Raw genomic sequence first — 26,813 nt, 5'->3', positions numbered from 1 at the left:
GCTCCACTTCCACAGCAACATGAGTGCTGTCATAGTGTTACCACTTTAACCCTATAGTTCTCTCTGGGGTCTTAAATAATGCTTCCTCATAGACTGGATCTGGACCTGGGTGTTTGTTATACCAGAGGGTACAGTGTAAGTCATCGGGGGACATTTTAACCTGTCTGGGAACCTTGCGTCCCCCCCTAGTCAACAGCCAGTGGAATCGCGTCGCGCGAAATACAAATACCTCATAAATGCTATAACTTCAATTTCTCCAACATATGACTATTTTACACCATTTTATAGATACACCTCTCCTGAATCGAACCCCGTTGTCCGATTTCAAAAAGGCTTTACAGCAAAAGCAAAACATTAGATTATGTTAGGAGAGTACCCATCCCAAAATAATCACACTGCCATTTTCAAAGCAACTAGCATGCATCACAAATACCCAAAACACAGCTAAATGCAGCACTAACCTTTGACAATCTTCATCAGATGACACTCCTAGGACATCATGTTACACAATACATGCATTTTTTGTTCGATAAAGTTCATATTTATATATAAAAACAGCATTTTATATCGCGCGTGACGTTCAAAAAATATTTTCCCTCAAATGCTTCCGGTGAATCAGCGCTACAATTTACAAAATTACTATTCGAAAACATTGTTAAAATGTAATATTGTCATTCAAAGAATTATAGATTAACATCTCGTGAATGCAACCGCATTGCCAGATTTAAAAATAACTACTGGGAAATCACACTTTGCAATAAACGAGGTGCTATGCTCAGAAAAATAGGCTAGGCGATACAGGTTAGCGCCATCTTGGAACCATCTAAAATGAAATATACTATTGTAAATATTCTCTTACCTTTGATTATCTTCATCAGAAGGCACTTCCAGGAATCCCAGGTCCACAACAAATGTAGTTTTGTTCGAAAAAGTTAATAATTTATGTCCCAATAGCTCCTTCTTGTTAGCTCGTTCCGAAGGCTACTCATAATGTACTGAAGCGCGCGGGACTTGTCGTCACGAATGTGCAAAAAATATATATTTACGTTCGTTCAAACATGTCAAATGTTGTATAACATACATTTTTAGGGCCTTTTTCAATCAGAGCTTCAATAATATTCAAGGTGGACGATTGCATTGTCTTACTAAACGTTTCAGAACAAAAGGGTACCCATGGGCGCCCGCGTCATAGTAGTAATGGCCCTCCACCTATGACCAACTTTCCAGGCCTCTCGTTCGGTCAGTTTTTACCGGAGAAGACTCAAACCACTTTGTAAAGACTGTTGACATCTAGTGGAAGCCTTAGGAAGTGCTAAATGAATCCTAACTCACGGTGTGTTTCATAGGCAAAGTGTTGAAGGTGATTCCACAAATCAGATTTCCACTTCCTGCATGGAATCTTCTCAGGTTTTGGCCTGCCATATGAGTTCTGTTATACTCACAGACACCATTCAAACAGTTTTAGAAACTTTAGAGTGTTTTCTATCCAAATCTACTAATTATATGCATATTCTAGTTACTGGGCAGGAGTAGTAACCAGATTAAATCGGGTACGTTTTTTATCCGGCCGTGCAAATACTGCCCCTTAGCCCCAACAGGTTAATGAGTCCTGGTACTACTTTGTCTGAGAGTTCCATCAAGGTTTTGGGAATATCCGTCACCCCCCCCCCCCCAGCAAATCCTGACTGTACCAATAACATGGTTCCCCGTCCCCACAGACGATCATATTGTCTCTGACAATGTATGCCTTCATTCCCCTCTCAGTGGGAGTGACGGACACATTCAGTTTAGTCATTACATCTCGACCTAACAAGTTGACAGGGCATAGTTTGGATATTAGAACTGGGACAGTGGCTTCTCCCCCAGATGACTCATGTTTCAGTGTTACAGGAGCGGATAGCCGTTCCATGAATTGATGTCCTGATGCTGACCATACTATTATCTGTTCCCCATTACACTTTACCCCATTGGGAGCATCGTCTGCACAGATTGCTGTACGACAAGCCCCAGTATCACACAGAAATGTAATTTTCTTTCCCATTACTGTTAATGTTAAATGGGGTTTCTGTTCCTGTTGTAATGCCAAATCAATCGTAGCCATTTCAAAAACTTCACAATCACTGTTTATAACCAAATCCTGAAAATCCTCCTTCATCTCACTAGAGTCTACTCCCCTGCTCCCCCTACTTAGTCATGCCTCATTTTCCTCATCCTCCTCTGAGTCTGGATGTGGGCGCCTGACCTTCTTCTCTCTGTATTTGCCAACACCCACTCTCTTGCCTCTCCTGTCTTTGTTATTTTTACAGTCTCGGTGATTATGGCCTACTTTATTGCAGTGTTTACACGGCTCCTCACATTCTCTAGCAAAATGTCCTGTCTCGCCACAATTGTAACATCTATTTCCCCCTTTCTCTCCTGCCTTGCTATTCTTTCCTCCCCTGTCACCTCTACCCTTCCCTGCAATCTCTCCTAGAGCGGCCATCAAATACTCTCCCTTCCGTTCCTTCTTTTCTCTCTCTCTTTCCCCGTGCTGCTCATAGCGGACTGCACATCTCTTTACTTCCCTCAGATCTGCTAGCCCCCACCCTACGAGGTTCTGTTTGATGGCACGGCTTATCTCGGGACGCATTCCACTGAGGAAAGCAATTTTTAATTGCTGATAATATGGAGCATCAAATCCATCCACTACCGGGGGTTCTATTAACCCACTATTTGCGTTGAACACGTCTTTTAATCTCTCTAAGTATTGATTTATAGTCTCACTGTCTTCTTGTTTACACTCGTGGACCTTGGAGAAATCTGCATATCGGTGATAGTGTTCCCTCAGATTATTACACCGCTGTGTGATTTTCTCAGCATACTGTCCATCTATCGCCCAGGGCACTACTACCAAATCACCATGTCCTGGTAACCAATTTCCCCGAACTGCTGCCCAATCTTTTCCCACCAGCTGTCTAACTGCTCTCTCTACTTCACCCGTGTTAAGTTTAAAGCTGGCTGCCAGAGCCTCCAAATCTCTCTTGAACCCATCCATTCCTGTCTTCGGATTTCCTACCCCTTCTACTGTCCTTGCTACATCCCTCTGAGTCCATGCTCTATATACATCTAGTGTCGGCCCCTGTCCGTCATCCCCAGCTCGGGGGTTAGGTAAGGCTATCAGAGGTTACTGACCGTCTGTCCTCTCCTTCTCCTCTATCCATTCAGAATCATCCTCACTTTCCTCTTGTCTATCCCTATCCGGACTTTGGTTATGGGAAACTGAGGGCTCTGGGTCGTGCAGCACCACGAACATGCTCTCTTCTCTTAGTTCCCATCTTTCTCCCTTCGTCTGTGTCTATCCACTTTCTCAATAAAGTTGCTAAATCCTGTCCTCCTTTCTGTATCTCTTCCTCTCTGCCTCCCTCGGCTCCCTGAGGACCAGCATATGGGGGAGGGGGTAACGGGACGGGCGGCACCTGGTGTGATTGCCTCCATCTCACTACCACCACCTCGTTATCTAGGTTTTCCCGCCACCCCTGGTCTGCCAGGGAGGGGTACAATTTGGGCTTAGGTGGTGTCTCTGTGGGAGCCGTGGGAGTCCTCTCTGTCTGCTCCTGGCTACCTAATTCTTCCTCCTTAGTAGCTCCCTTTCTCTTGGCCCCCTCCGCTCTTTTTCTAGCTTCAGCCAGCCAAACACGAGCGGTATCGAGGCCTTCTGTTCATTGCTTCTCTATGTTATCCCCACAGACCCTCTTTATTTGTTTAACCATTGATTCCAGTTTTTCTGTATTTAAACATCCATCAAATTCGTACTTCTTCCTCCATTTCGGTCCAAAATAGATGTTTCTTTTATATTTTTTCCAGCATAAAACACTCATCTCCGGTTAATACCGGGATCCCCTTAGAGGATTTACTACCCATGTTCGTTTAATTACTATCGCAGTTATTATGCTTCTTCTCACAAAATATATATACTTGCTATTAACCTCAATGTGTAAATGTACTCGCTATTAACTTCAATGTGTGTGCTTTCTACCGTTATTATCCTTAACCTCTTTTGAAAAATACCTACCGTTAGTCTTTCCTAGAATTTCAGAATAATTATTTGTATGAATCCTGATACATTATTTAGATCTCACACGTATACGACCATAAATAATATTTATTTTTATGACGTTCCTTGCGACTCTTGACTGGTCAATATATCTATTTCACACACAAATAATTATCTTCTTATTCTATGTGCATTTTAAAACTCTGATTCAATTACTTCTATGTGTATCTCTTACCTACTAGTAATTTCCTCTAGGATCTCAGAATAATTACTTTTATGACTTTTGATAGATTATTGGGTCTCACATGTATCCAACAATAAGCTATTACCCAGAGGTTTTAAGGCCCTGGTCAACAGTGTCATTAGCGTCGTAAGGATAGGATCAAGGCGCAGCGGGTAAAGTGCTCATCTTCTTAATTTATTAGAAACAACACTTAAACAAAAGAAACAAACGACGAAACAGTCCCATAAGGTGCACAGACTATACAGGAAATAACCACCCACAAAACACAAGTGAAACAAACCTCAACTAAATATGGCCTCCAATTAGAGACAACGACAACCAGCTGCCTCTAATTGGAGGTCCTACCAAAAACCCAACATAGAAATAGAAAACTAGATTTAAACATAGTAAACATAGAACCTACACCAAAAACCCCAAAACACACAAAACAAACACCCCCTGCCACTCCCTGACCAAACTACAATTACAAATAACCCCTTTTACTGGTCAGGACGTGACAGTACCCCCCCCAAAGGTGCAGACTCCGAATGCACCTCAAAAACAAAACCCCCACAAAAACAACCCCAAACTTAAAACCTCTCTGGGCTAGGTGGGACGTTTGCGTCCCACCCTAGTCAACAGCCAGTGGAATCCCGTGGCGCGATATTCAAATACCTTAGAAATGCTATTACTTCAATTTCTCAAACATATGACTATTTTACACCATTTTAAAGACAAGACTCTCGTTAATCTAACCACACTGTCCGATTTCAAAAAGGCTTTACAACGAAAGCAAAACATTAGATTATGTCAGCAGAGTACCCAGCCAGAAATAATCAGACACCCATTTTTCAAGCTAGCATATAATGTGACAAAAACCAAAACCACAGCTAAATGCAGCACTAACCTTTGATGATCTTCATCAGATGACACTCCTAGGACATTATGTTATACAATACATGCATGTCTTGTTCAATCAAGTTCATATTTATATCAAAAAACTGCTTTTTACATTAGCATGTGATGTTCAGAACTAGCATACCCACCAAAAACTTCCGGTGAATTTACTAAATTACTCATGATAAACGTTGACAAAATACATAACAATTATTTTAAGAATTATAGATACAGAACTCATTTATGCAATCGCTATGTCCGATTTTAAAATAGCTTTTCGGCGAAGGCACATTTTTCAATATTCTGAGTACATAGCTCGGCCATCACAGCTAGCTATTTTGACATCCGCCAACTTCGGGGTCACCTAAACTCAGAATTACTATTAGAAAAATTGGATTACCTTTGCTGTTCTTCGTCAGAATGCACTCCCAGGACTTCTACTTCAACAACAAATGTTGTTTTGGTTCCAAATAATCCATAGTTATATCCAAATACCTCCGTTTTGTTCGTGCGTTCAGGTCACTATCCGAAGGGTAACGCGCAAGCGCATTTCGTGACAAAAAAATTCAAAATGTTCCATTACCGTACTTAGAAGCATGTCAAACGCTGTTTAAAATCCATTTTTATGCTATTTGTCTCGTAAAATAGCGATAATATTCCAACCGGGCAACGTTGTATTCATTCAAAGAGAGAAAGAAAAACATGGCGAGTTCTCGTGACTGCGCATCTCCAGTCTCACTGTCCCCAGGCTGACCACTTACAAACTCTGCTCCTATACTTTGCCCTGAGACAGCAGACACCCATTCCGCTTTCTGGTGGCTTTAGAGAGCCAATGGAAGCCTTAGAAAGTGTCACGTTACAGCACAGATGCTGTAATTTCGATAGAGATGTAACAGAAGGACAACAAATTGTCAGACAGGGCACTTCCTGCATGCAATCTTTTAAGGTTTTGGCCTGCCATATGAGTTCTGTTATACTCACAGATACCATTCAAACAGTTTTAGAAACTTTAGAGTGTTTTCTATCCAAATCTACTAATTATATGCATATTCTAGTTTCTGGGCAGGAGTAGTAACCAGATTAAATCGGGTACGTTTTTTATCCGGCCGTGAAAATACTGCCCCCTATCTCAAAGAAGTTAATGCAATCATGTCTCTGACCTCCTCCCTCATAATTATATTACTATATTTCGCCTTCCAATTTACGTTTTGTGCCAATGTCTTTCAACCAATTTTACATTTAAGGTCTCAACATTTAGCTAGTTTATATTGGTAGTGGCCACAGATACCGTGGAGTCATTCCGGACCCCTCCTCCTCCTGTTTGGATTTATACCTGATTCCTATCTTCCATTTGCACAGAATACTTGGTTCCCTTTAAAAAAAAATTCTCCACACAAAATCCTAAAGACAGGTCACCAGATATAAACTCCTTCGGATATACCAGCGTCTAACACCCAGAGTACATTAAAATCCTTTATAAACACTCCTGCCTTTCACTCTCACATCACTCAATTCAACATTTAATGCAATCATACAGGTGCTATCCCCCAAATCCGTGAATAAACAGCACTGACCTTATTTTTTTGCAGCTGAGGTTTCAATGTTGGTAGGATCTGGTCACCTCTTCTGTCGTATACCAATTCGCCACCGGCCTGTAAAGAAATACTCTGTGACCAGGTTACAACAAACTACATATCCCACAAGCCATTGATGTTCTTTTCAGTTCTGTGTGCTTCTAATTTAAGCCATCATCCACCACTATCAACAACGTTACTGCAGCAATGCTTCCCTGGTCTTCTCTGCGTTTTAAAATGCATCAATTTATTCTGCAAGACTAGAGGATATAATATCTATAGCTAAATGGAGATTACTCGTGCCAGACCATCGCTGTTTGGAGATATAGGTGAGTTGTTTTATTTGTGTCTCGCCTGTCTGAAAGTTCAAAGAGGCTAATGCTCATGACGTAAACAGCATGAACGCTTAACCCACAAGCAAAATTATAGTCAAATATTTGTCATGCCTCTCCCTTGTTGAGTATTTTATTTACCTGGCTTATTTAGGCCTAATATTAGAAAACGTTCTGCTCTTCCTTGTTTTACTGACCTAATTTGAGACCATCCAGCTAAGCTTGTTATAACAAGCTAGTGACCAGTGTATTAGAGCATGTACTATTTTGTAGGCTACGTAGGTAACCTAGGTGATCCTTATTCAACATTCATTCGCTGTATCTAGCTTTTTTTCCCGACCAGATCATTAATCTAGCCAATGTTGTCTAGATGTAATAGATTTAGGTTAGGGCTATGCATGTCACCAACCATCAGACAGACAGCGGACGTCAGCAATGGGTAAGCTTATGACAGGATTCACGTGGCGTGAGAGCGGTGTCTTGGACCAATGGTTTATTGCCCTGGAGCCTACAAAGGTTTTCAGCGATAACACAAGATCTAGCACCGTGTTTTTTCACTGCTGGACTGAAATAGATGCCGGTACTCATTTTGGGTGCCGCTAGTATTTATTTTTAGGTGCAGGAGCTCCGCAATACTTTCGAGCTCATATTCTATAGTAGGAACAAGAGCTGAAGCCTTAGAAAATGTGAGGTGCCGGAAATCTCCCCTCTGCCAGAACCCGACTTGCTTGCTAATTGAGATTTCTGCTCTTTACTCCGTTGTTAGTTTAGCCTACATTTCACCGATCTTAGTAGCAGAAAGCATTTTTTATTTGTGTCCTTTAAGGCAGCTGTCAATGATCACGTTAGGCTTAGTTTCTTTTAGTTTTTTTTTATGGCGGTTTGATCGCTGGGGTTTGGCTATTCGTTTCAAGTGTATTAGTCTATAAATAAATCTCTTTGCAAAAATTCCTAATCTCTCCCATGTCTTATGCGACAAGTAGTTGTTCTGAAATATGTATTGCTTGCCTACATTGTACTCCCTCTATGTTTAATATAACACACACACATTCATTATTAATTTCGGTTGCCTATCCTGACGTGAAGCTTGTTCTATAGAAAGTATTTGATTTGACTCTGATAAGTACCACAGAAAGTATTTGACTCTAGCCACAAAATTAAGTAAATTAGAAGGGGGAGGATTTCGGCAAGGCCATTTTCTTGCCTGCCCCCCCCCCCCCCCCCCCCCCCTTCTAATTTCCTTAATTTTGTCGCTAGAGTCAAATAACTTCTGTGGCACACACTACTGGTCAACATGAGCTACCAAAATGATTATGAAGTGTGCCAGTCCTTGCAGTCCCAAGATAGGAGGGAAATGGCTTTGCCGAAATCCCCCCCTTCTAATTTACTTAATTTTGTCACTAGTGTCAAATACTTTCTGTGGCACACATCAGAGTCAAATACTTTCTATAGAACAAACTTCATGTCAGGATAGGCAACTAAAATGAATAATTAATGTATGTGTGTTATATTAAACCTAGAGGAGGGAGAATTCTGGCAGGGGGGAGATTTTCGGCACAACACTGGTACTCAGCTCCACTGAGCTCCTGCCCAAATCAACAACTGACATTATTTAATAATAAATACAGACATAAATTAAAGGCCTACTTTGTGTAATGAGCTCAAATAATTTGACTGTAAAATATATAATTGCCCTCTTTGTATCATGAAAATTAGATCAACAGTTATTGGGCAGAATAAATAGATACAGGCATCATACAACATCTACTGTCTGTATCATACAGTGAGCATCAAAAGTATTGGGACAATTTTGTTGTTGTTTTGGCTCTGTACTCCAGCACTTTGATTTGAAATGATACAGTGACAATGAAGTTAAAGTGCAGAATGTCAGCTTTAATTTGAGGCTATTTTCATCCATATCGGGTGAACCGTTTAGAAATTACAGCACTTTTTGTTTTTAGTCCCCCCATTTTAGAGGACCAAAAGTATTGGGACAAATTCACTTATATGTGTATTAAAGTTTAAAGTTTGTATTAAAGTTTACTATTTGGTCCCATATTCCTAGCACACAATGACTACATCAAGCTTCTGACTCTACAAACTTGTTGGATGCATTTGATGTTTGTTTTGGTTGTGTTTCAGATTATTTTGTGCCCAATAGAAATTAATGGTAAATAATGTATTGTGTCATTTTGAATCACGTTTTTATTGTAAATAAGAATAGAATATGTTTCTAAACACTTCTGCATTAATGTGGATACTACCATGATTACAGTTAGTCATGAAGGAATCGTGAATAATGATGAGTGAGAAAGTTACAGGCACACAAATATCATACACCCAAGACATGCTAACCTCTCCATTACAATAACATGGGAGGCTAGCATTATATATCATACCACCAAGACATGCTAACCTCTCACCATTACAATAACATGGGAGGCTAGCATTATATATCATACCACCAAGACATGCTAACCTCTCACCATTACAATAACATGGGAGGCTAGCATTATATATCATACCACCAAGACATGCTAACCTCTCACCATTACAATAACATGGGAGGCTAGCATTATATATCATACCACCAAGACATGCTAACCTCTCACCATTACAATAACATGGGAGGCTTGCATTTTATATCATACCACCAAGACATGCTAACCTCTCCATTACAATAACATGGGAGGCTAGCATTATATATCATACCACCAAGACATGCTAACCTCTCCATTACAATAACATGGGAGGCTAGCATTATATATCATACCCCCAAGACATGCTAACCTCTCCATTACAATAACATGGGAGGCTAGCATTATATATCATACCCCCAAGACATGCTAACCTCTCACCATTACAATAACATGGGAGGCTAGCATTATATATCATACCACCAAGACATGCTAACCTCTCACCATTACAATAACATGGGAGGCTAGCATTATATATCATACCACCAAGACATGCTAACCTCTCACCATTACAGTAACATGGGAGGCTAGCATTATATATCATACCACCAAGACATGCTAACCTCTCACCATTACAATAACATGGGAGGCTAGCATTTGTTTTTTGGGGAGGGTGTATGATATTTAACTTTCGCACTCATCATTATTCATGAATCATTCAGGGTTATCCGTAATCATGGTAGCATCCACATTAATGTAGAAGTGTTTAAAAACATATTCTATTCTTATTTACAATAAAAGTGACTCCAAAATGATTTACCATTCATTTCTATTGGACGAAGTGCCAAAGTGGTGGAGTCATAACAACAAAACATGTGCCCCTGTCCCAATACTTTTGGAGCTCAGCGTATATAGGAATTCATTGCTTTTCTCCCTCCCTCCCTCCCTGCCTGCCTGCAGCTCATGGCCTGGGGTTCTGGACAGACCGTTCGGCAGTACACGAGGCAGCAGCCCAGGGCAAGGCTCTTCAGCTACAGAAGCTGATCCAGGGAGGGGCAGCAGTCAACATAGTGGCTGTGGACTCCATAACCCCCCTCCACGAGGCCTGCATACAGGGACAGACACAGTGTGTCCGGTTGCTGCTGGACGCTGGCGCTCACGTGAGTCAGAGGGCTATTTTTCTCTTGTGATAGGTCTGTCGGTAGTGGGACTACTGCTGAATCTGGAATGGGGGGGAACCCTTAGGGTGCTGACTTATCTGCAGTAACCCCTACATACAAACAACTGGGACTGTTTCTGTGAGGGCCGGGAGACATTTGAATAGAAGCCAAATTCAGAATTTGAGGGGGAGCTAGTCCCAGGAAGCCTAAGGGTTTTTTTATTTGAAATTACACATTGATTTGTTATAAGATGGACCATCAATAGTTCAGATTCTCTATTTAAGGACTCTTGAGGGGTATCAGTGAACATTTAAAAAATGAGGTGCTGTAATGTTGATTTCTGTCTGTCTGTCTGTCTGTCTGTCTGTCTGTCTGTCTGTCTGTCTGTCTGTCTGTCTGTCTGTCTGCCTGCCTGCCTGCCTGCCTGCCTGCCTGCCTGCCTGCCTGCCTGCCTGCCTGCCTGCCTGCCTGCCTGCCTGTCTGTCTGTATGTCTGTCTGTCTGTCTGTCTGTCTGTCTGTCTGTCTCACCCAGGTGGATGCGAGGAACATTGACGGCAGTACTCCTTTGTGCGATGCCTGCGCTGCGGGTAGCCTGGAGTGTGTGAAACTACTCATTCAGCACGGGGCTACGGTCAACCCTCCGCTGTTCACCTTCTCACCCCTCCACGAGGCCTGCATGGGGGGTACATGTTCATGTTGTGGGGGGGGCAGTCCTGGACGCCACACACACAGTATAAAGAACACACACATACACTGGGATAATGGGATACATCTGCATTGCTTGCTGTTTGGGGGTTTTAGGTTGGGTTTCTGTATAGCACTTTGTGACATCGGCTGATGTAAAAAAAGGGCTTTATAAATACATTTTATTGATTGATATCGTGTAGTTAGTCCCCCTCAATACCCAAGTGTCAAACTATGACTGACGTGGGTGTGTGTGTGTGTGTGTTACAGGTAACTCTGACTGCGTTCAGCTCATGATAGACGTGGGAGCTCTGATGGAGGCCCATGACTGCCACTTCGGGACACCGTTACATGTAGCGTGTGCCAGACAACACTTTGACTGCGCCAAGGTGCTCCTCAATGCAGGTGGGTAGACCACATTGTGGTAACATTATTTCAAAATGTTGTTTTGCTCCTGATCATTCAAAGACGATTAATGGGACTGTGCTCTCTCAAGTAAATAAGTAACCTAACCTTAAAAATAAGGTGACATTTGAGGGATTGAGAAACTTCAGACGTATATTTGAAAGCATTACATAAATTCAAACCGTAACTTGATCTTGAAACTTTGCAGTTAAAACAATGTTCTGTACTTTTTGATGCAGGTTGTAATTTTCAGAATGTGTGTAATGGTAAGTCTCGACCACTTCCCTTTAAAATCAAACCTTTTCATCTTCTCCAAGGGGCGAACGTGAACGCTGCCAAGCTCCACGAGACGGCGCTCCATCACGCAGCCAAAGTAAAGAATGTGGATCTGATCGAGCTGCTGATTGAGTTCGGTGGGAACATATATGCCAGGGACAACCTGGGCAAAAAGCCCATCAACTACACAAGTCAAGGGTCTCCCACCAATATCTGCCTAGAGTTCTATGAAAGTAAGTATTTTTTTCATACCACGTAGGTAGAAAAGACTAGAAAAGTCTAAAGATTATACCATGTATGAAAATATGACCTTCAAAGAGAGATTTTCACACTACTGAGCAGAGCTGAGCTGCATTTGTTATACATCCACCGTAATTGCTGGGACCGTGCTGGAGAGGACAATGTGAAAATAAAATATTCAAGAAAATATTACAGCCTCACAATGCAGTTCAGGTTGGCACAATAGTGTGAAAAGGGTTAATATAATATAATTATCTCAACTGACATGTTTTCGCTCTTTCCCAGATACTCCCCTCAGTCTACAACAGATCAGCAGGATAGCTCTGAGAACAGCACTGGGCAGAAGAGCCCTGGACGACGTGTCCAAACTGGGCTTGCCCAATCGCATCACCTGCTACCTCTCATATCAGCCACCACCAGATCTGGACTTGGACTTTGACTACTTCTAACTTGCCCCACCCTACTTCTAACAAGCCCCATCCTACTTCTAACAAGCCCCATCCTACTTCTAACAAGCCCCATCCTACTTCTAACAAGCCCCATCCTTTTTACGAGTCTGTTTTGTCTTGTGCCGAACGATTCCACCACATAGAATTAAGCCTGGTCCCAGGTCTGGTTGTGTTCTTGTCAATGCCAACTCATTGTAATGCTGACATTTTTCAACCAATTAGCATAACAATGGATGATTGCACAAACAGACTGGCACTCAGACTAGATGGGAATGAAGATGCAGGGTAGCCTGGTCCCAGATCTGTTTGCGTGTTCTTGCCAACTCCTATTGTCATTGTCAGGCTAAAGACACATTGACAACGACTATAGGAGTTGTTTATACAATACAAACAGATCTGGGACCAGGCTAGAGGCAAGAGAGCCCAAACTCATTTGTCTGAGTTATGGTTTCAGTTAAACTACAATAAAAAGTAGGGATATAAATGTAAGCTTACTGATGTGACAGGTGTCGGCTAGCTATGCTCGAAAGACTGAGGGAGATACTCGATCTGTATCGCTGAAGAGTTATATTTCTATTCATCTGTAAAGGTCATTTCTGATTGAGCCGAGATATGCAGCGTTCACCTTAAATGCAGTCTCTAAGCATAGTCTTATGCTTGGAACCAGATCTATTTGTCCTGCCTTATGTTTGGGATGTTGTGCCTTGCCAACTGCAAGACGGCACAAACAGATCTGGGACCAGGCTAGTCTGTCCAACCTTTCTGAATTCTTAAATCTTTTAGCTAAGCTTTTAGGATTGTGTAATTATGTGTAAATATCAAACATTTTGAATAATGTGTATATAAACTATGTAAATAATACAAATGATTTGATTTATGTAAATTCCATGAATACTGTATATGTCTATTTTGAGTTTATAAGTGTTGCATTTTGTCTTCTTCTGTATGGTTGGAGTGTTAGAAATGAGGGTGTTGTCGCAGGGGTCAAGTGCACACCCCTTGAAATGAATTTGTTATCATATTAATTGATTGTATTGTTCTTAATACTTTTTACTCTTCCATTGTTGCTTTACTGAAAATAAATTATGCACAGTACCAGTCAAAAGTTTTAGAACACCTACTCATTCAAGGGTTTTTCTTTGTTTTTACTATTTTCTACATTGTAGAATAATAGTGAAGACATCAAAACTATGAAATAACACATATAGAATCATTTAGTAACCAAAAAAGTGTTCAATAAATCAAAATATATTTTATATTCTTCAAAGTAGCCACCCTTTACCTTGATGACAGCTTTGGACATTCTGCATTCTCTAAACCAGCCTCATGAGGTTGTCACCTGGAATGCATTTCAATTAACAGGTGTGCCTTGTTAAATGTTAATTTGTGGAATTTCTTTCCTTCTTAATGCGTTGAGCCAATCAGTTGCGTTGTGACCGGGTAGGTGTGGTATACAGAAGATAGCCCTATTTGGTAAAAGACCAAGTCCATATTATGGCAAGAACAGCTCAAATAAGCAAAGAGAAACGACAGTCCATCATTACTTTAAGACACGAAGGTCAGTCAATCCGGAAAATGTCAAGAACTTTGAAAGTTTCTTCAAGTGCAGTTGCAAAAACCATCAAGCGCTATGATGAAACTGGCTCTCATGAGGACCGCCACAGGAAAGGAAGACAAAGAGTTACCTCTGCTGCACAGGATACGTTCATTAGTTACCAGCCTCAGAAATTGCAGTCCAAATATATGCTTCACAGAGTTAAAGTAACAGACACATCTCAACATCAACTGTTCAGAGACTGCGTGAATCAGGCCTTCATGGTCAAATTACTGCAAAGAAACCACTACTAAAGGACACCAATAAAAAGATAATTGCTTGGGCCAAGAAACACGAGCAATGGACATTAGACCGGTGGAAATCTGTCCAAATTTGCGATTTTTGGTTCCAACCGCCGTGTCTTTGTGAGACACAGAGTAGGTGAACGGATGATCTCTACATGTGTGGTTCCCACCGTGAAGCATGGAGGAGGAGGTGTGATGGTGCTTTGCTGGTGACACTGTCAGTGATTTATTTAGAATTCAAGGCACACTTAACCAGCATTGCTACCACATTATTCTGCAGCGATACGCCATCCCATCTGGTTTGCACTTAGTGGGACTATCATTTATTTTTCAACAGGACAATGACCCAACACACCCCCAGGCTGTGTAAGGGCTATTTGACCAATAAGGAGAGTGATGGAGTGCTGCATCAGATGACTTGGCCTCCACAATCCCCTGACCTCAACCCAATTGAGATGGTTTGGGATGAGTTGGCCCGCAGAGTGAAGGAAAAGCAGCCAACAAGCATATGTGGGAACTCCTTCAAGACTGTTGGAAAATCATTCCAGGTGAAGCTGGTTGAGAGAATGCCAAGAGAGTGCAATGCTGTCATCAAGGCAAAGAGCATCTACTTTGAAGAATCTCAAATATAAAATACATTTTGATTTGTTTAACGCTTTTTTTGGTTACTACATGATTCTATGTTATTTCATAGTGTTGATTTATTCTCTATTATTCTATAATGTAGAAAATAGTACAAATAAAGAAAAACCCTTGAATGAGTAGGTGTGCCCAAACTTTTGACTGGTACTGTATATTGTGTTATATGTTGGAACATGTAAACCGAGCACCAAGCAGTGCCATTTTCACAATACTTTTTGAGGAAAAATGCAGAACTACTGTGTGGTTAACATTAGCTTTTATCTGAAATGACAAACTGTCACAGTTAACAATCTGTTGGAGAATGGGGAAGGAACATCTTGTCTGGTGGATGTAGCCATGGAAGTAGGGGCTTTCCAGGGTTAAAACGATTGCGCAAGTAAGCATGGTTTAGCGGTCAGTCAGCTTCCGAGCATGCTGACACACACACACACACACCCGAGGACTTCCTCTTCCTTCACATCAGAGGTCTTGTTCTCTCCACCAGTGACAGCCGACACAAGGAAATGTCACAGCATCGATTCAAACATCAAAGCTCTTTATTTTTAATTGAATAGGAATTAAATAGACACATACAGGTAGCTTCTCCCTCGCATCATCTTTAATTGGTCTTTCCCTTTTCACTATCCATACAAAGCAGTCCAGTGATACTTTTTCCCTCTCTGCACACAGCATAACTGTGGTTGATCATTGTGTCAGTTTCGTGCTTCAAGAGAACCCATTCTGAAACCTTTACTTTCCCACCATTAATACAACTCAGTTGCGGTCCAATGCTCTACCCTTCTCTCCAGGCGTGCCCTCATACCCTACACTTGCGCACTCTCCTTCACGGATTCAAAAGGAACGGGCTGGTTTAAGGAATATGTTAGAAACTCCCTTCTGCCGTACTTACACTAATCCAAGACTTTTAAAATGTGTGAGAGTGAACTCTTCCTTGTAAAGGAGGGTAGAGAATCGGCACCGAGCCTTCTCATAACGACATACTCATTTCATCCTTTGTCACCTTTGTCTCCACAACAACACATCAGACAGTTGACTAATATTTGCATGTGGTCTGCACTGTGTACACTAGTGAAGATCAACCTCAACACATGGTGCTGCATGGAAAGAGGCTCCAGTCTCAAAATGGCACCCCATACCCGATATAGTGTAACTACTTTTGACCAGGCCACATAGGGCTCTGAACCAAAAAAAATACATGGAATAGGCTGTCATTTGGGACACAAAGAAACGGCTCAACAAAGCCAGCACGGGCCTTTTTAATAGTAATGAAGGACACACTGACCAACCCTGTAGAAATAATGACTTATCAAATCAAGTGGTTAATAAATTCCAGTTCCAAGCAACATATATTCTTATTCTAAGAGCTAAAACAGTGCTATTTTGTATAAAGAGTTAGTCATTTTAACTTTAAAAAAAATAAAAAATAAAGGTGTAAAATCCTAATTCACATAACTGCTGTAAACCATTTTCAGTCACATTGGTTGGCAAATATCATTCCCTTGTAAAGTAAACCAATAATTTAAAAAAAAAATAACAAATTCTCCGGAAATTTACAGAACTCTTCAATTTCATTGGTTTGCAGTGCACAGACTGGACGGATGTGATTGGACGGTTTTGACAGCTGCTACATGGTCGTCATGGTACGTCACTGCTTTTGTCAGACATATTCTTTTATGCAAAATCACTACTTGACAGACAGGTGCCACGGAAATTCACGAACAAGTAGCCTACACATTAATATCACAAGTAAGAAGTCCAACATAACACCATAGAAGAAGACACAGTAAAAATACAAATGAATGAAGGTGTACAGGTGTTGACATCCCACTGGCCTCCATGGACTCCTCCGTTCTCCTAAAGCCCGGTCTCTTTCCTCCTGCGATGCGTACCACGGCTCCACTCTCTTTTGATTTTACTTGAAGAACCAGACCCGGAGAGTGTCTCTGTGCCTTTACACCCTAGGATTGGCTCACCGACCTGGGAGAAGACGTTCTCATCTGCCCCCTCCCCCACCATATCAGACATGGACACCACAGAAGAACGACGCTTGGCCCTGGTCATGGTTGTAGCCTCACTGTGCTGATCTCTGAGTGGCGCCCTCTGCTGTTGAGGTTGGGCGTTGATGGCGCTGCGGAGACAGTTGAGCCACTGCTGCTTGTGGAAGACGTCGTTGACCTGCAGGGTGTGAGACTGGCCGTGGGTCGGGTCCAGGGAGGTCACGCGGAACACGTTCTTAGCTGGAGGACAAAGAGAGAGGGAGGAAAAAAATACAGATGATATACACTGTCGTTCATAGTAAAACACGTCCACATAAAATACATCCTAAAGCACAACTGGAAGAAACTGCACACCTCCTAGGTCTCAGTATCTGTCCCAATAGGATCATGAAATCAGTAAAATATAGGTGGTGTTAATGACACACAGGATATTGTGTCAGCAACACATAAACTGGGCATTTAGTCCTGAGATCTACTTGTCCAACGCATTTTGAAAAAGGACAAGGAATTGAAGAAAGTCTAATTGAAACAATTGAGCCCCAGACCATAACTCCTCACCTTTCTCCCCCTGGCTGAAGGCCCTCCCATAAGGAACACAGACCCTGCAGTAACTCACCTTTCTCCCCCTGGCTGAAGGCCCTCCCATAAGGAACACAGACCCTGCAGTAACTCACCTTTCTCCCCTAGCTGAAGGCCCTCCCATAAGGAACACAGACCCTGCAGTAACTCACCTTTCTTCCCCTGGCTGAAGGCCCTCCCATAAGGAACACAGACCCTGCAGTAACTCACCTTTCTCCCCTAGCTGAAGGCCCTCCCATAAGGAACACAGACCCTGCAGTAACTCACCTTTCTTCCCCTAGCTGAAGGCCCTCCCATAAGGAACACAGACCCTGCAGTAACTCACCTTTCTCCCCTAGCTGAAGGCCCTCCCATAAGGAACACAGACCCTGCAGTAACTCACCTTTCTCCCCCTGGCTGAAGGCCCTCCCATAAGGAACACAGACCCTGCAGTAACTCACCTTTCTTCCCCTGGCTGAAGGCCCTCCCATAAGGAACACAGACCCTGCAGTAACTCACCTTTCTCCCCCTGGCTGAAGGCCCCTCTGAATGACCCTCCCATGCGTACGTCTCCATCCTGCAGGTCCTCCAGAGCCAGGTCTCTGATGGGGAGGGGCTGACGGTACACCTGATAGCAGCTCCGCTCGTTACGTGTCACCGGCCTCGTCAGCACCAGCAGCTCAGAGAACAGGAACACATGCAGTTTCTACACAACACACAGAGTTATCATAACACACCTGGTACAGTGAAGCACTGTGACAACTACTAATGTAAAACACACTTTATAAATACATTTGATTAAGGGGGGGGGGGAGAAAAACAGAAAGCCTGGATACATGTTAGTTGGAGGGGGGAGGGGGCATAAAGCCATACAGAACAGATTGTATTGCTATACAGCGTGTCTGAACAATGCTCACCGAGCCACTCTTGTTTCGTAGCTCTCCATGACACAGTAAGGTCTTGCAGTTGTCGATGAGCGGGTCTCTCTGCCTGTCATCCAGATACTCCAGCTTATTAATGTAGTACTGACTCTCTGACTCTCCCTTCCTCACGTTGATGTCAGACAACACACCCTGGATGATGGCTATCTGGAATCACAGTGTTACACTTCAGTCAATTCTTTTAATAAATGTATAATTCTATTAGCATGTATGGCTGGACCATTTGTAACTTTATGATGCGTGTGATAACGGTGTGTGTGATGACGTCAGTGAGCAGCGCAGGGTAGAGTGGGTGCTCTCTACAAACCGCTTTCTCCAGACAGGGTACATCAGGGTGATCTGGTGGTGTATGCCTCAGTATCTCTCTCAGCAGTAGTGGGTATTTGACCAGCCGGCTCCTGGGTATATCCAGGAAGCTCCACAGGTCCAGCTTCCTACTGAAGGGAGACTCCAGGCAGCGCTGCAGGAAGTCCTGCACCCTCCGGTCCTGCTTCTTCTGGTCCAACAGGGCCTTGGCAGCCAGCTGGTTACTGCAATAGTCTCTGTACGCATTCAGACCTGGCAACTAGAGGAAGACAGGGGGATCATGATGAGGAGTCTACACATTCTCTTTTTTGTTCCCCCCAAAAATTAAGAAATGAAAGAAAATAAGTTTCATCCCTGTACGCATTCAGACAAGGAAACTTGGAAGAGAAGAAGAGAGTGTCAGTTTCAGATCATGGAAACGTGTCTGCTTTTTGCTTTTTAAGCCAAAGAGAAGAAGATGATCCAAGATGGCAGCTGACTCCTCTCTCTCTAAAGACAGGGAGAAGAAGGTCAAAGATGGCATCTGCGGATGAAGGCAACATGGGGGGCGAGAGCATGAAGCTTGGTCTACATTTCATAAATAAACAAAACACATTCATTCTAAATATTGGCGATGTGAGAAAGATTTGACATTTCAAGTTTATTTGCAATGTGTAATTAATACATTGGAAATCTTACTCACTCGAGCTCTCGCGATAAAAAAAAAATAGCCATAAAGAAATATACAAATACACAGATAATATCCATAAACCCAATACACAAGAGAGGAGGCACCTACCCAGTCCACGACAATATGTCCAATGTGACCAACTGTTCCATTAGGCCCGGTGCCCTTCGCAAGCTTATCCAACAAGTCTGTAGCAAGGAGAAAACACACGAACCAAACCATCAGCCCTCTATTTGAAGAGGATATTTATTTTCAAATAGTCTTGTCGTAGTCACTGGTTAAGTAGCCACCAGAGGGCGTATGGTGGGTTACTAAACCAGCAGCCACCAACTCTCAAATAAAGAGTTGGCAGCACTTTTGACACTAAGGCTTAGGGCTGGGGTCAATTCCATTTCAATTTAGGAAGTAAATGGAAAATCCAAATCCAATTCTTGACACTAAAAAGGTAATTAAAATGATCTGGAATTGACCCCCAACCCTGTTGAGGCTAGTAGTGAATATGACGAAGACCTAGTACCTTCATGAAGTGGAATGTAAGAATCCAGATCTCCAAATATATGAGTTAGCTCCTCCTCTGTCATGATGGAAAGCTTCAGCATGGGATCATGATATGCCTGTTGAACAAGAAATGAAAGCTAAGGTCAATCAGCTTCATGAGAGGAAGAGCCAAACTTGTTCATTGAATCATTTATTGTACCTTTCGTGCCATTTGGAGGTCTTCAATAAGGTCCTGCTCTCCTCTGGATAGCTCATGAATGGCCTAGAGAGAACATGAATGATGTTGTTAATAAGGCTTGCCACTTCCTGAATTCATCACTTATTACATACCAGACAAAGAGTACATATCGAACTCAGACACAAACAGCTAACTATGACATCAATCCCCTTACTACATACTAGGGCTGGGCGACATGGCCTAAAAATCATACCGTTTTTTTGTTGTTGTTGCTGTTAGCTGTAGGTGGTCTTATTTTCCAGAATCAATGTTCATTGATACTCACGTTTTAGTAGTGTCTGCTCTGCGTACAATGTGAGTAGTTGACACATAAAAATGGTATAATTAAAAAGGTTAACTTTTCTATTACAGTAAATGAAATGTCTCAATGTGTTTCGATGTCCATATGACCAATTCTGTTGGACCAAACCCCAAACGGAGAGTTGAAACCAGTTGTCAGAGAGGAAGAAGTGATCTCTCAACTTTATTGGTGTGAGTGGCAGGGGCTTGGTGTGAGTGGCAGGGGCAGGGGCTTGGTGTGAGTGGCAGGGGCTTGGTGTGAGTGGCAGGGGCTTGGTGTGAGTGGCAGGGGCTTGGTGTGAGTGGCAGGGGCTTGGTGTGTTTGTAAAAGGGAAGGTGCACACAGCACAGGAGCGAGAACGACAAGACAACATGAGAACAAGCAGACAAACACTCAAAAGCATAATATTTTTTTTTAAACGCGATTCTTGCGATACAGGCATTTGGAATATCGCGCTAAATGATTAATTAGAATAAATTCAATTCACTATATCACCCAGCCCTACTACCTATACTATAATTAAGCAATAATGCCAGAGGAGGTGTGGTATATGGCCAATATACCACGGTTAAGGGCTGTTCTTTATGCGCAATGCTGAGTGCCTGGACACAGCCCTTAGCCGTGGTATATTGGCAATATACCACAAACCTCCGAGGTGCCTTATTGCTATTATAAACTGGTTATCAACGTAATTAGTTCAGTACAAATAAATGTTTTGTCATATCCGTGGTATAAGGTCGGATATACCATGGCTTTCAGCCAAATCAGAATTCAGGGCTCAAACCACCCAGTTTATAATAAAGCAATAAGGCATGATATATTGTGATTATATTATGTCTGGCACAACGCATTATCTAGAAAAGTCATTGAACTATAACGATAACGTGTGCTACAGTTGTATGTTACCTCCTGCCTCTTAATCTCTTTGGTGGAGAAGGTGCTCTTCTGGTGAACGTCCAGTGTTTCAGACCACAGAGTGCTGTTTCTACGTTTGGGAGGTGTTGGGCCTGCTGCCTTACTGCACGGCTTCAGGGACGCACCCGGCGACTTGCTGTCACCCCGCAGTGACATGTTCTGAGGACATGAGGAAAAATTTAGACATGCCAGAGTCTGGTCTCGGTTTCTCTGTCCATGCCACTCTACTGTCAATCTCCTTCTCTATAAGTTCCTGCTGTTCATTAAACAAAATCCACACAAAAAAAATGATCTACTATCAGGTCAAGTGCCATTGGCTTCTGTGTGGAGTTATTACAGAGTAATACAGGGGGTATACACCGTACCTGGATGGTTTGACCAAAGCGTCGAACAGCTCCATTCTTGGAAGGGGAGATCAGGTTAGCCAGAGATGACACCCGGCTCAGTGGCCGCACGCGCTTGTTACTGGGCTCCTGGAATACAGAGGAGAGAAATCAGTGTTACGGACGGCAATCTGAATACATACCCAGGGGACATTACTAACGACCCTATCGCTTTGCTTTACTCCACTTCTCACATATATCAAATTTTACTGGTCACATACACATGGTTAGCAGATGTTATTGCGAGTGTAGCAAAATGCTTGTGCCAATGTAAGAAATAATACATAAAAACAAAAACACAGCCAAGTTTCCTAAGGACTAGAAGTGAGGTCATTCCTCTCTGTTGGCTTACTTTGAGGTCAAAACTGGACAGACTGACGGTGTCATCATCCTCCTTTTTCTCTTTGCGTTTTCTCTTCTGTAAAAAAGGTACCAGAGAAGGCTCAGACTACAGTCAGCGACACTCACAAGGCCGTTGGGGGGGGGGGGGGGGGGGGAAGAAAGGCAGGATATAGCCTACTGGTATGCTGTAAAATACATTTTTCACATGGAGGGGGGTGGGGGGGTAACGTGTGATGCAAGTGTATTAATCCTCAGAAATCCTGTAACATTTGGTGGAGCCTTGGCTTACTTTGAGGTCAAAGCTGGACAGACTGACAGTGTCATCATCTTTGGGCTCTTTATGTTTCCTCTTCTGTGGGAAAGATAAACATGTGTACAGAATGAGTGTGTTGCCAACCTTCACAAGACTTAAAATATGTATATACAGTACCTTGCAAAAGTACTCAGACCCCTTGAAATTCTTCACATTTTATTGTGTTACAAAGTGGGATTACAATGGATTGAAACTTTATTTTTTGTCAACGATCTACACAAAATACTCTAATGTCAAAATGGAAGAGCATTTTTTAAAAATAATAAAAAGATGAATACAAATATAGTAGTTGCATAAGTATTCAGCTCCCTGAGTCAATACATGTTAGAAACACCTTTAGCATTGATTAAAGTTGCGAGTCTTCTGGGTAAGTCTCTAAGAGCTTTGCACACCTGGATTGTGCAATATTTACCAGTTATTATTTTCAAAATTCTTCAAGGTCTGTTGGGGATCATGGTTATTCAGCAATTTTCTAAACTCGCTAATGATTTTCAAGCAGATTTAAGTCAAAGCTGTAACTTGGCCACTCAAAAACATTGTCTTCTTTGTAAGCAACTCCAGTGTAGAGTTGGCCTTGTGTTGTAGGTCATTGTCCTGCTGAAAGGTGATTCAGTGTCTGGTGGAATGCAGACTGTGGCGGGTTTCTTCTAGGATTTTGTCTTTGCTTAGCCCCACCCAGTTTCTCTTTATACCGAAAAAGTGTATTCCTTTGCTGCTTTTTTCATCCCAGCATATTATGCAATATTTTTTATCCTGTATATTTGTATTCTTCTTTTCACTCTGTCATTTAGGTAATTATTGAGTCACTACAGTTCTCTCCCATCACAACCATTGAACTCAGTAGCCATTGTAAAATCACCCATGGCCTCATGGTAACTAAATATCTCAGCACTTTCATTCTTGTCCTGAAGCTCAGTTCAGGACAACTGTATCTTTGATGTGTCTGGGTGGTTTAATACATAATCCACAGCATAATTATTAACTTGACTACGCTTAAAGAGATATTCGATGTCTGATGTGTTCTTGTTACGTAGCAATCACTGCCCTTCTTTATGAGGCTTTCAAAAAGCTCCCTGGTCTTTGAAGTTGAATCTGTGCTTGAAATACTTGACTGAGGAACCTTACAGATGTTGTATGTATGGGGGACAGAGGAAGGGTTAGTCATTCAAAAATTATCTCAATCCCTATTATTTCACACAGGGTGAATCCATGTAACTTATGTGATTTGTTAAGGCACGTTTTACTCCTGCACTAATGTAGGCTTGTCTAAACAAAGAGGCAGAATACTTTTACAAGGCACTGTACATTTCACATTGAAATATTTATTTTGTACTGTGTTAAAGTTTATTGAGTGACTTCGTAGTAATTGAGAAAGACAGAGATAGACGCTGGTTTGATGTTGGCATTAGTTTAGTACTACTCACCAGACTGAAGTCCCATGATGGTCCTGGAGTCAGAAAGGTGAAGGAATTCCCTCTGCACAGTGGAGGTCTACAGTGAGAGAGAGAAAAAACAGGCAGAAATAAACACTATTTGAGATATTCATACTGTGTCCCAACCCAAATGCCCCTACCTAGGGCGTATGGAATCTGTCTCTTTGACAAATCAGACACACACACACAAATCATACTTTTGGTGTTAAGTGTAGACTTACATGTTGATTTTGTCCACCCACACCAGACGCGATCAGGACAAGCATATTGAAATACCAAAACGAACTCTTAACAAACTATATTAATTTGGGGACATGTCGAAAAGCATTAAACATGTATTGCAATGTAGCTTGCCAACCACCATATAAAGTCTAAAGATAAAGAAGCGTGGAGGAGGAAAGATGACTGAAAACGAACTCGGTTTACCCTTTTATCTGTAGATTCATTTTCGTGGATTAGATGACATTGTGCGTTTCAGGTAAAATAACAACCCGATGTTTATATCCCAGGACAAATTAATTAGCAACAGCTAGCTAGCTAAATTGGCATAAATATTTAATGATTTTCGACCTGTCACCAAATTAATATAGTTGGTTGAGAGTTTGTTTTGATATTTCAACCTGTGTATCCTGATCGCGTCTGGTGTGTGTGGACAAAAATCAACATGCGATGGGGGTCTGGTCAGTATGTTTGAGCAAAGCATACAACTTTCCTCTAAGGTGTTCTAGATAAACCTACAACACCGATATAGAAGAACAATGTTATCTTTTGATGGACTCTTTCCTCGGGAGATAGTAAGTTCAGCATCAGATGCCTCTAAAAGGCTGTGGGGTGGTCCACTGATGTACTGCCATGGACGGTCTTAGCTAGCTAACTATTATAGGCACATTTGAGACTACTAAAACGTCACATTTGTTCGTCTAAATAAATCAAAACGAACTAGTTAGCTACATAACGTTACTAGTTAGTGTAGCCAATATACGTTAATAGCTAACTAACTACTCTAACGTTACTTTAGAGCGCAAATTCAAACTTCTAGATAACTAGAAAATGTAAACAGAGCCCATGACCCAGTCATCTCCATTAAAACCAGGGGACCCCAGCAGATACGTTAGGCTAACTAGCCACAGTAGCGTTAGTACACGAAGGCCAACCTGAACCCATATTTATTGAACCATTCATGATTTGCCATGTGATGTGACAAACTTCGGGTTCAAAATCTGGCTAGCATATCGGGCTAATCTTGAATATTATTTAGTCAAAACACACATTTATGTATCAATATTACCCATCGCTCCTTACTTTTTGGAGTTGTTGACAGTGGCGGGGGAGGTTTCTGAGCTGACGACGGCTAGGCTGACGGTGGACGGTCTCTTCGAGGAAATCCTTCGACTCTTCGGCTTGTCTTGCACAGATAATTCGACCACCTCTGACTCCTCCATTTTAGAGGTTGGGTGTAGGAAACTAGCTAATATTGCTAATTCAAAACAATGAAATTATAATGGAACAACAGCAACGATGATGAAAGAAACAAACAAATCCGCAGTAAATCGATCAATCCAAGCAAAAGTGACGGCGGAAGTTTGAATATGGCGGAATTTCACAAATCGGCCAATGAGCTTGAGGATTTAGAGTGGGAGGAGTTAATTTAGTGAAAAGCGGCGGTCTCTGCGCTGCGTCTCAGTAAATTCATTTCAGTGAGAAGCATGGCCGGATTCATAAGAAATCAGTGCTGCTGTTAGCAAAAAAAAAAGGGGAATTGTTGAGAATTGTTTCTCTCTTTTCAGCAGAAGACATTTGCTTTCCAAACTGTACGTGTTTTCCCGCGATTGTATTTTGAAGTCTGCAAAAGACAAACTGACAACACCAACCAACCATAGAAATATTATCCATAGATGGCAGTTCCCATTCAAATCAGGACTGGCATCCATTGCTTGAGTACCCATTAGTTTAGCAGTCAATTTGCCAGGGTAAGAGGTTACAAATCCTTTCTATGGGGTATATATCTGTGGCCACAATGCAACAAACTGTATATTTGGCTTGCATGCTGCCCAAACTGCGGTTTTCCGACAGTAGGCATCCTGGTAACTGCCCAAATAAAGGAAACACTTGAGTAAATGCATTTTTCTGGTATGGTTTAGGTCCACTTGTAGAATCTATGCCAAGCAGTGGTGGCTCGTAATTCAAGGCAGGTGGGGCAGGGCTTGCCTGTTTTGCATGTCATTTTGGCATTAATATGTGTCACATATCAGTTTGCAAACAATGTCAAATATATATATATAATTTAGTTAATAAAGCTGCATACAAACATTCTCTTTTTTGTTTTCTTGAGTAAAGCAGCTCCAAAATGCAGGTGTTTCAGCCCAGCTCAGTGTTTTCTGTGGTGGTAGGGCAAGCCAGCAGAAAATATGGTGCGCTGTGATTGGCTCAGTGTTCTGTCACTCATGGGGACACTACGTCACCGCCAAGTCTAAGACTAGAGTTATGAAATTCTAGCCCCTTGGGTGCTGCCATAGAGTTACATTAGAAGTGCCTTTCGAAGAAAGCTCAAGGTCATTGGCCACAGATAAAATGACATCAAATCATGTTATATGTACAGTAGCTTTGATTGGACTGATCATGTCAACATACTTTCAAAATCTTAGCTAGTAGTCGTCATGAATCAAGTCAAAAATCTACTGGCAAATCCTTTTTAATCCTTGTCATATGAAGATAAATAATGAAGAGAAATTATAGATAAAATGTATCGATGCTCATCGGACATTAGACA

At 42.0% G+C, this 26,813-nt stretch overlaps 2 protein-coding genes across 2 annotated transcripts; one reads left to right on the top strand and one right to left on the bottom strand.

Annotated features, from left to right (window-relative positions):
• The first annotated feature begins 6,868 nt into the window (after positions 1-6,868).
• Positions 6,869-13,796, top strand: asb13b (ankyrin repeat and SOCS box containing 13b). Its single transcript, XM_029759361.1, has 6 exons — positions 6,869-7,056; positions 10,437-10,636; positions 11,170-11,320; positions 11,592-11,726; positions 12,044-12,235; positions 12,528-13,796. Exons 1-6 carry the CDS (start codon positions 7,014-7,016, stop codon positions 12,689-12,691), a joined length of 885 nt encoding a protein of 294 aa, XP_029615221.1. The 5' UTR covers positions 6,869-7,013; the 3' UTR covers positions 12,692-13,796.
• Positions 13,797-15,690: 1,894 nt separating this feature from the next.
• Positions 15,691-25,892, bottom strand: LOC115197640 (neuroepithelial cell-transforming gene 1 protein). The gene is made up of 13 exons (XM_029759360.1): positions 25,346-25,892; positions 24,035-24,101; positions 22,587-22,649; positions 22,308-22,373; positions 21,938-22,045; positions 21,564-21,731; positions 20,339-20,401; positions 20,159-20,255; positions 19,753-19,829; positions 18,976-19,233; positions 18,645-18,815; positions 18,247-18,433; positions 15,691-17,409 (listed from the first exon to the last, which is right to left on the bottom strand). Exons 1-13 carry the CDS (start codon positions 25,483-25,485, stop codon positions 17,027-17,029), a joined length of 1,848 nt encoding a protein of 615 aa, XP_029615220.1. The 5' UTR covers positions 25,486-25,892; the 3' UTR covers positions 15,691-17,026.
• Positions 25,893-26,813: the final 921 nt, after the last annotated feature.

Source organism: Salmo trutta, chromosome 7, assembly GCF_901001165.1.
Source record: "Salmo trutta chromosome 7, fSalTru1.1, whole genome shotgun sequence".
NCBI lineage: Eukaryota > Metazoa > Chordata > Actinopteri > Salmoniformes > Salmonidae > Salmo > Salmo trutta.
The sequence above is the reverse complement of the archived record's forward strand: the minus strand, read 5'-3'. Positions and strand labels throughout refer to the sequence as shown.

Coding starts and splice junctions, on each gene's coding strand:
- asb13b (XM_029759361.1), top strand. CDS start 7,014: ATGGAGATTACTCGTGCCAGACCATCGCTGTTTGGAGATATAG. Junction 7,057..10,436: donor ATCGCTGTTTGGAGATATAG/GTGAGTTGTTTT, acceptor GCCTGCCTGCAG/CTCATGGCCTGGGGTTCTGG. Junction 11,321..11,591: donor CCACGAGGCCTGCATGGGGG/GTACATGTTCAT, acceptor TGTGTGTTACAG/GTAACTCTGACTGCGTTCAG.
- LOC115197640 (XM_029759360.1), bottom strand. CDS start 25,485: ATGGAGGAGTCAGAGGTGGTCGAATTATCTGTGCAAGACAAGCCGAAG. Junction 21,732..21,937: donor GCTTTGGTCAAACCATCCAG/GTACGGTGTATA, acceptor TCATGTCCTCAG/AACATGTCACTGCGGGGTGA. Junction 17,410..18,246: donor CTTCAGCCAGGGGGAGAAAG/GTGAGTTACTGC, acceptor TTTGTCCTCCAG/CTAAGAACGTGTTCCGCGTG.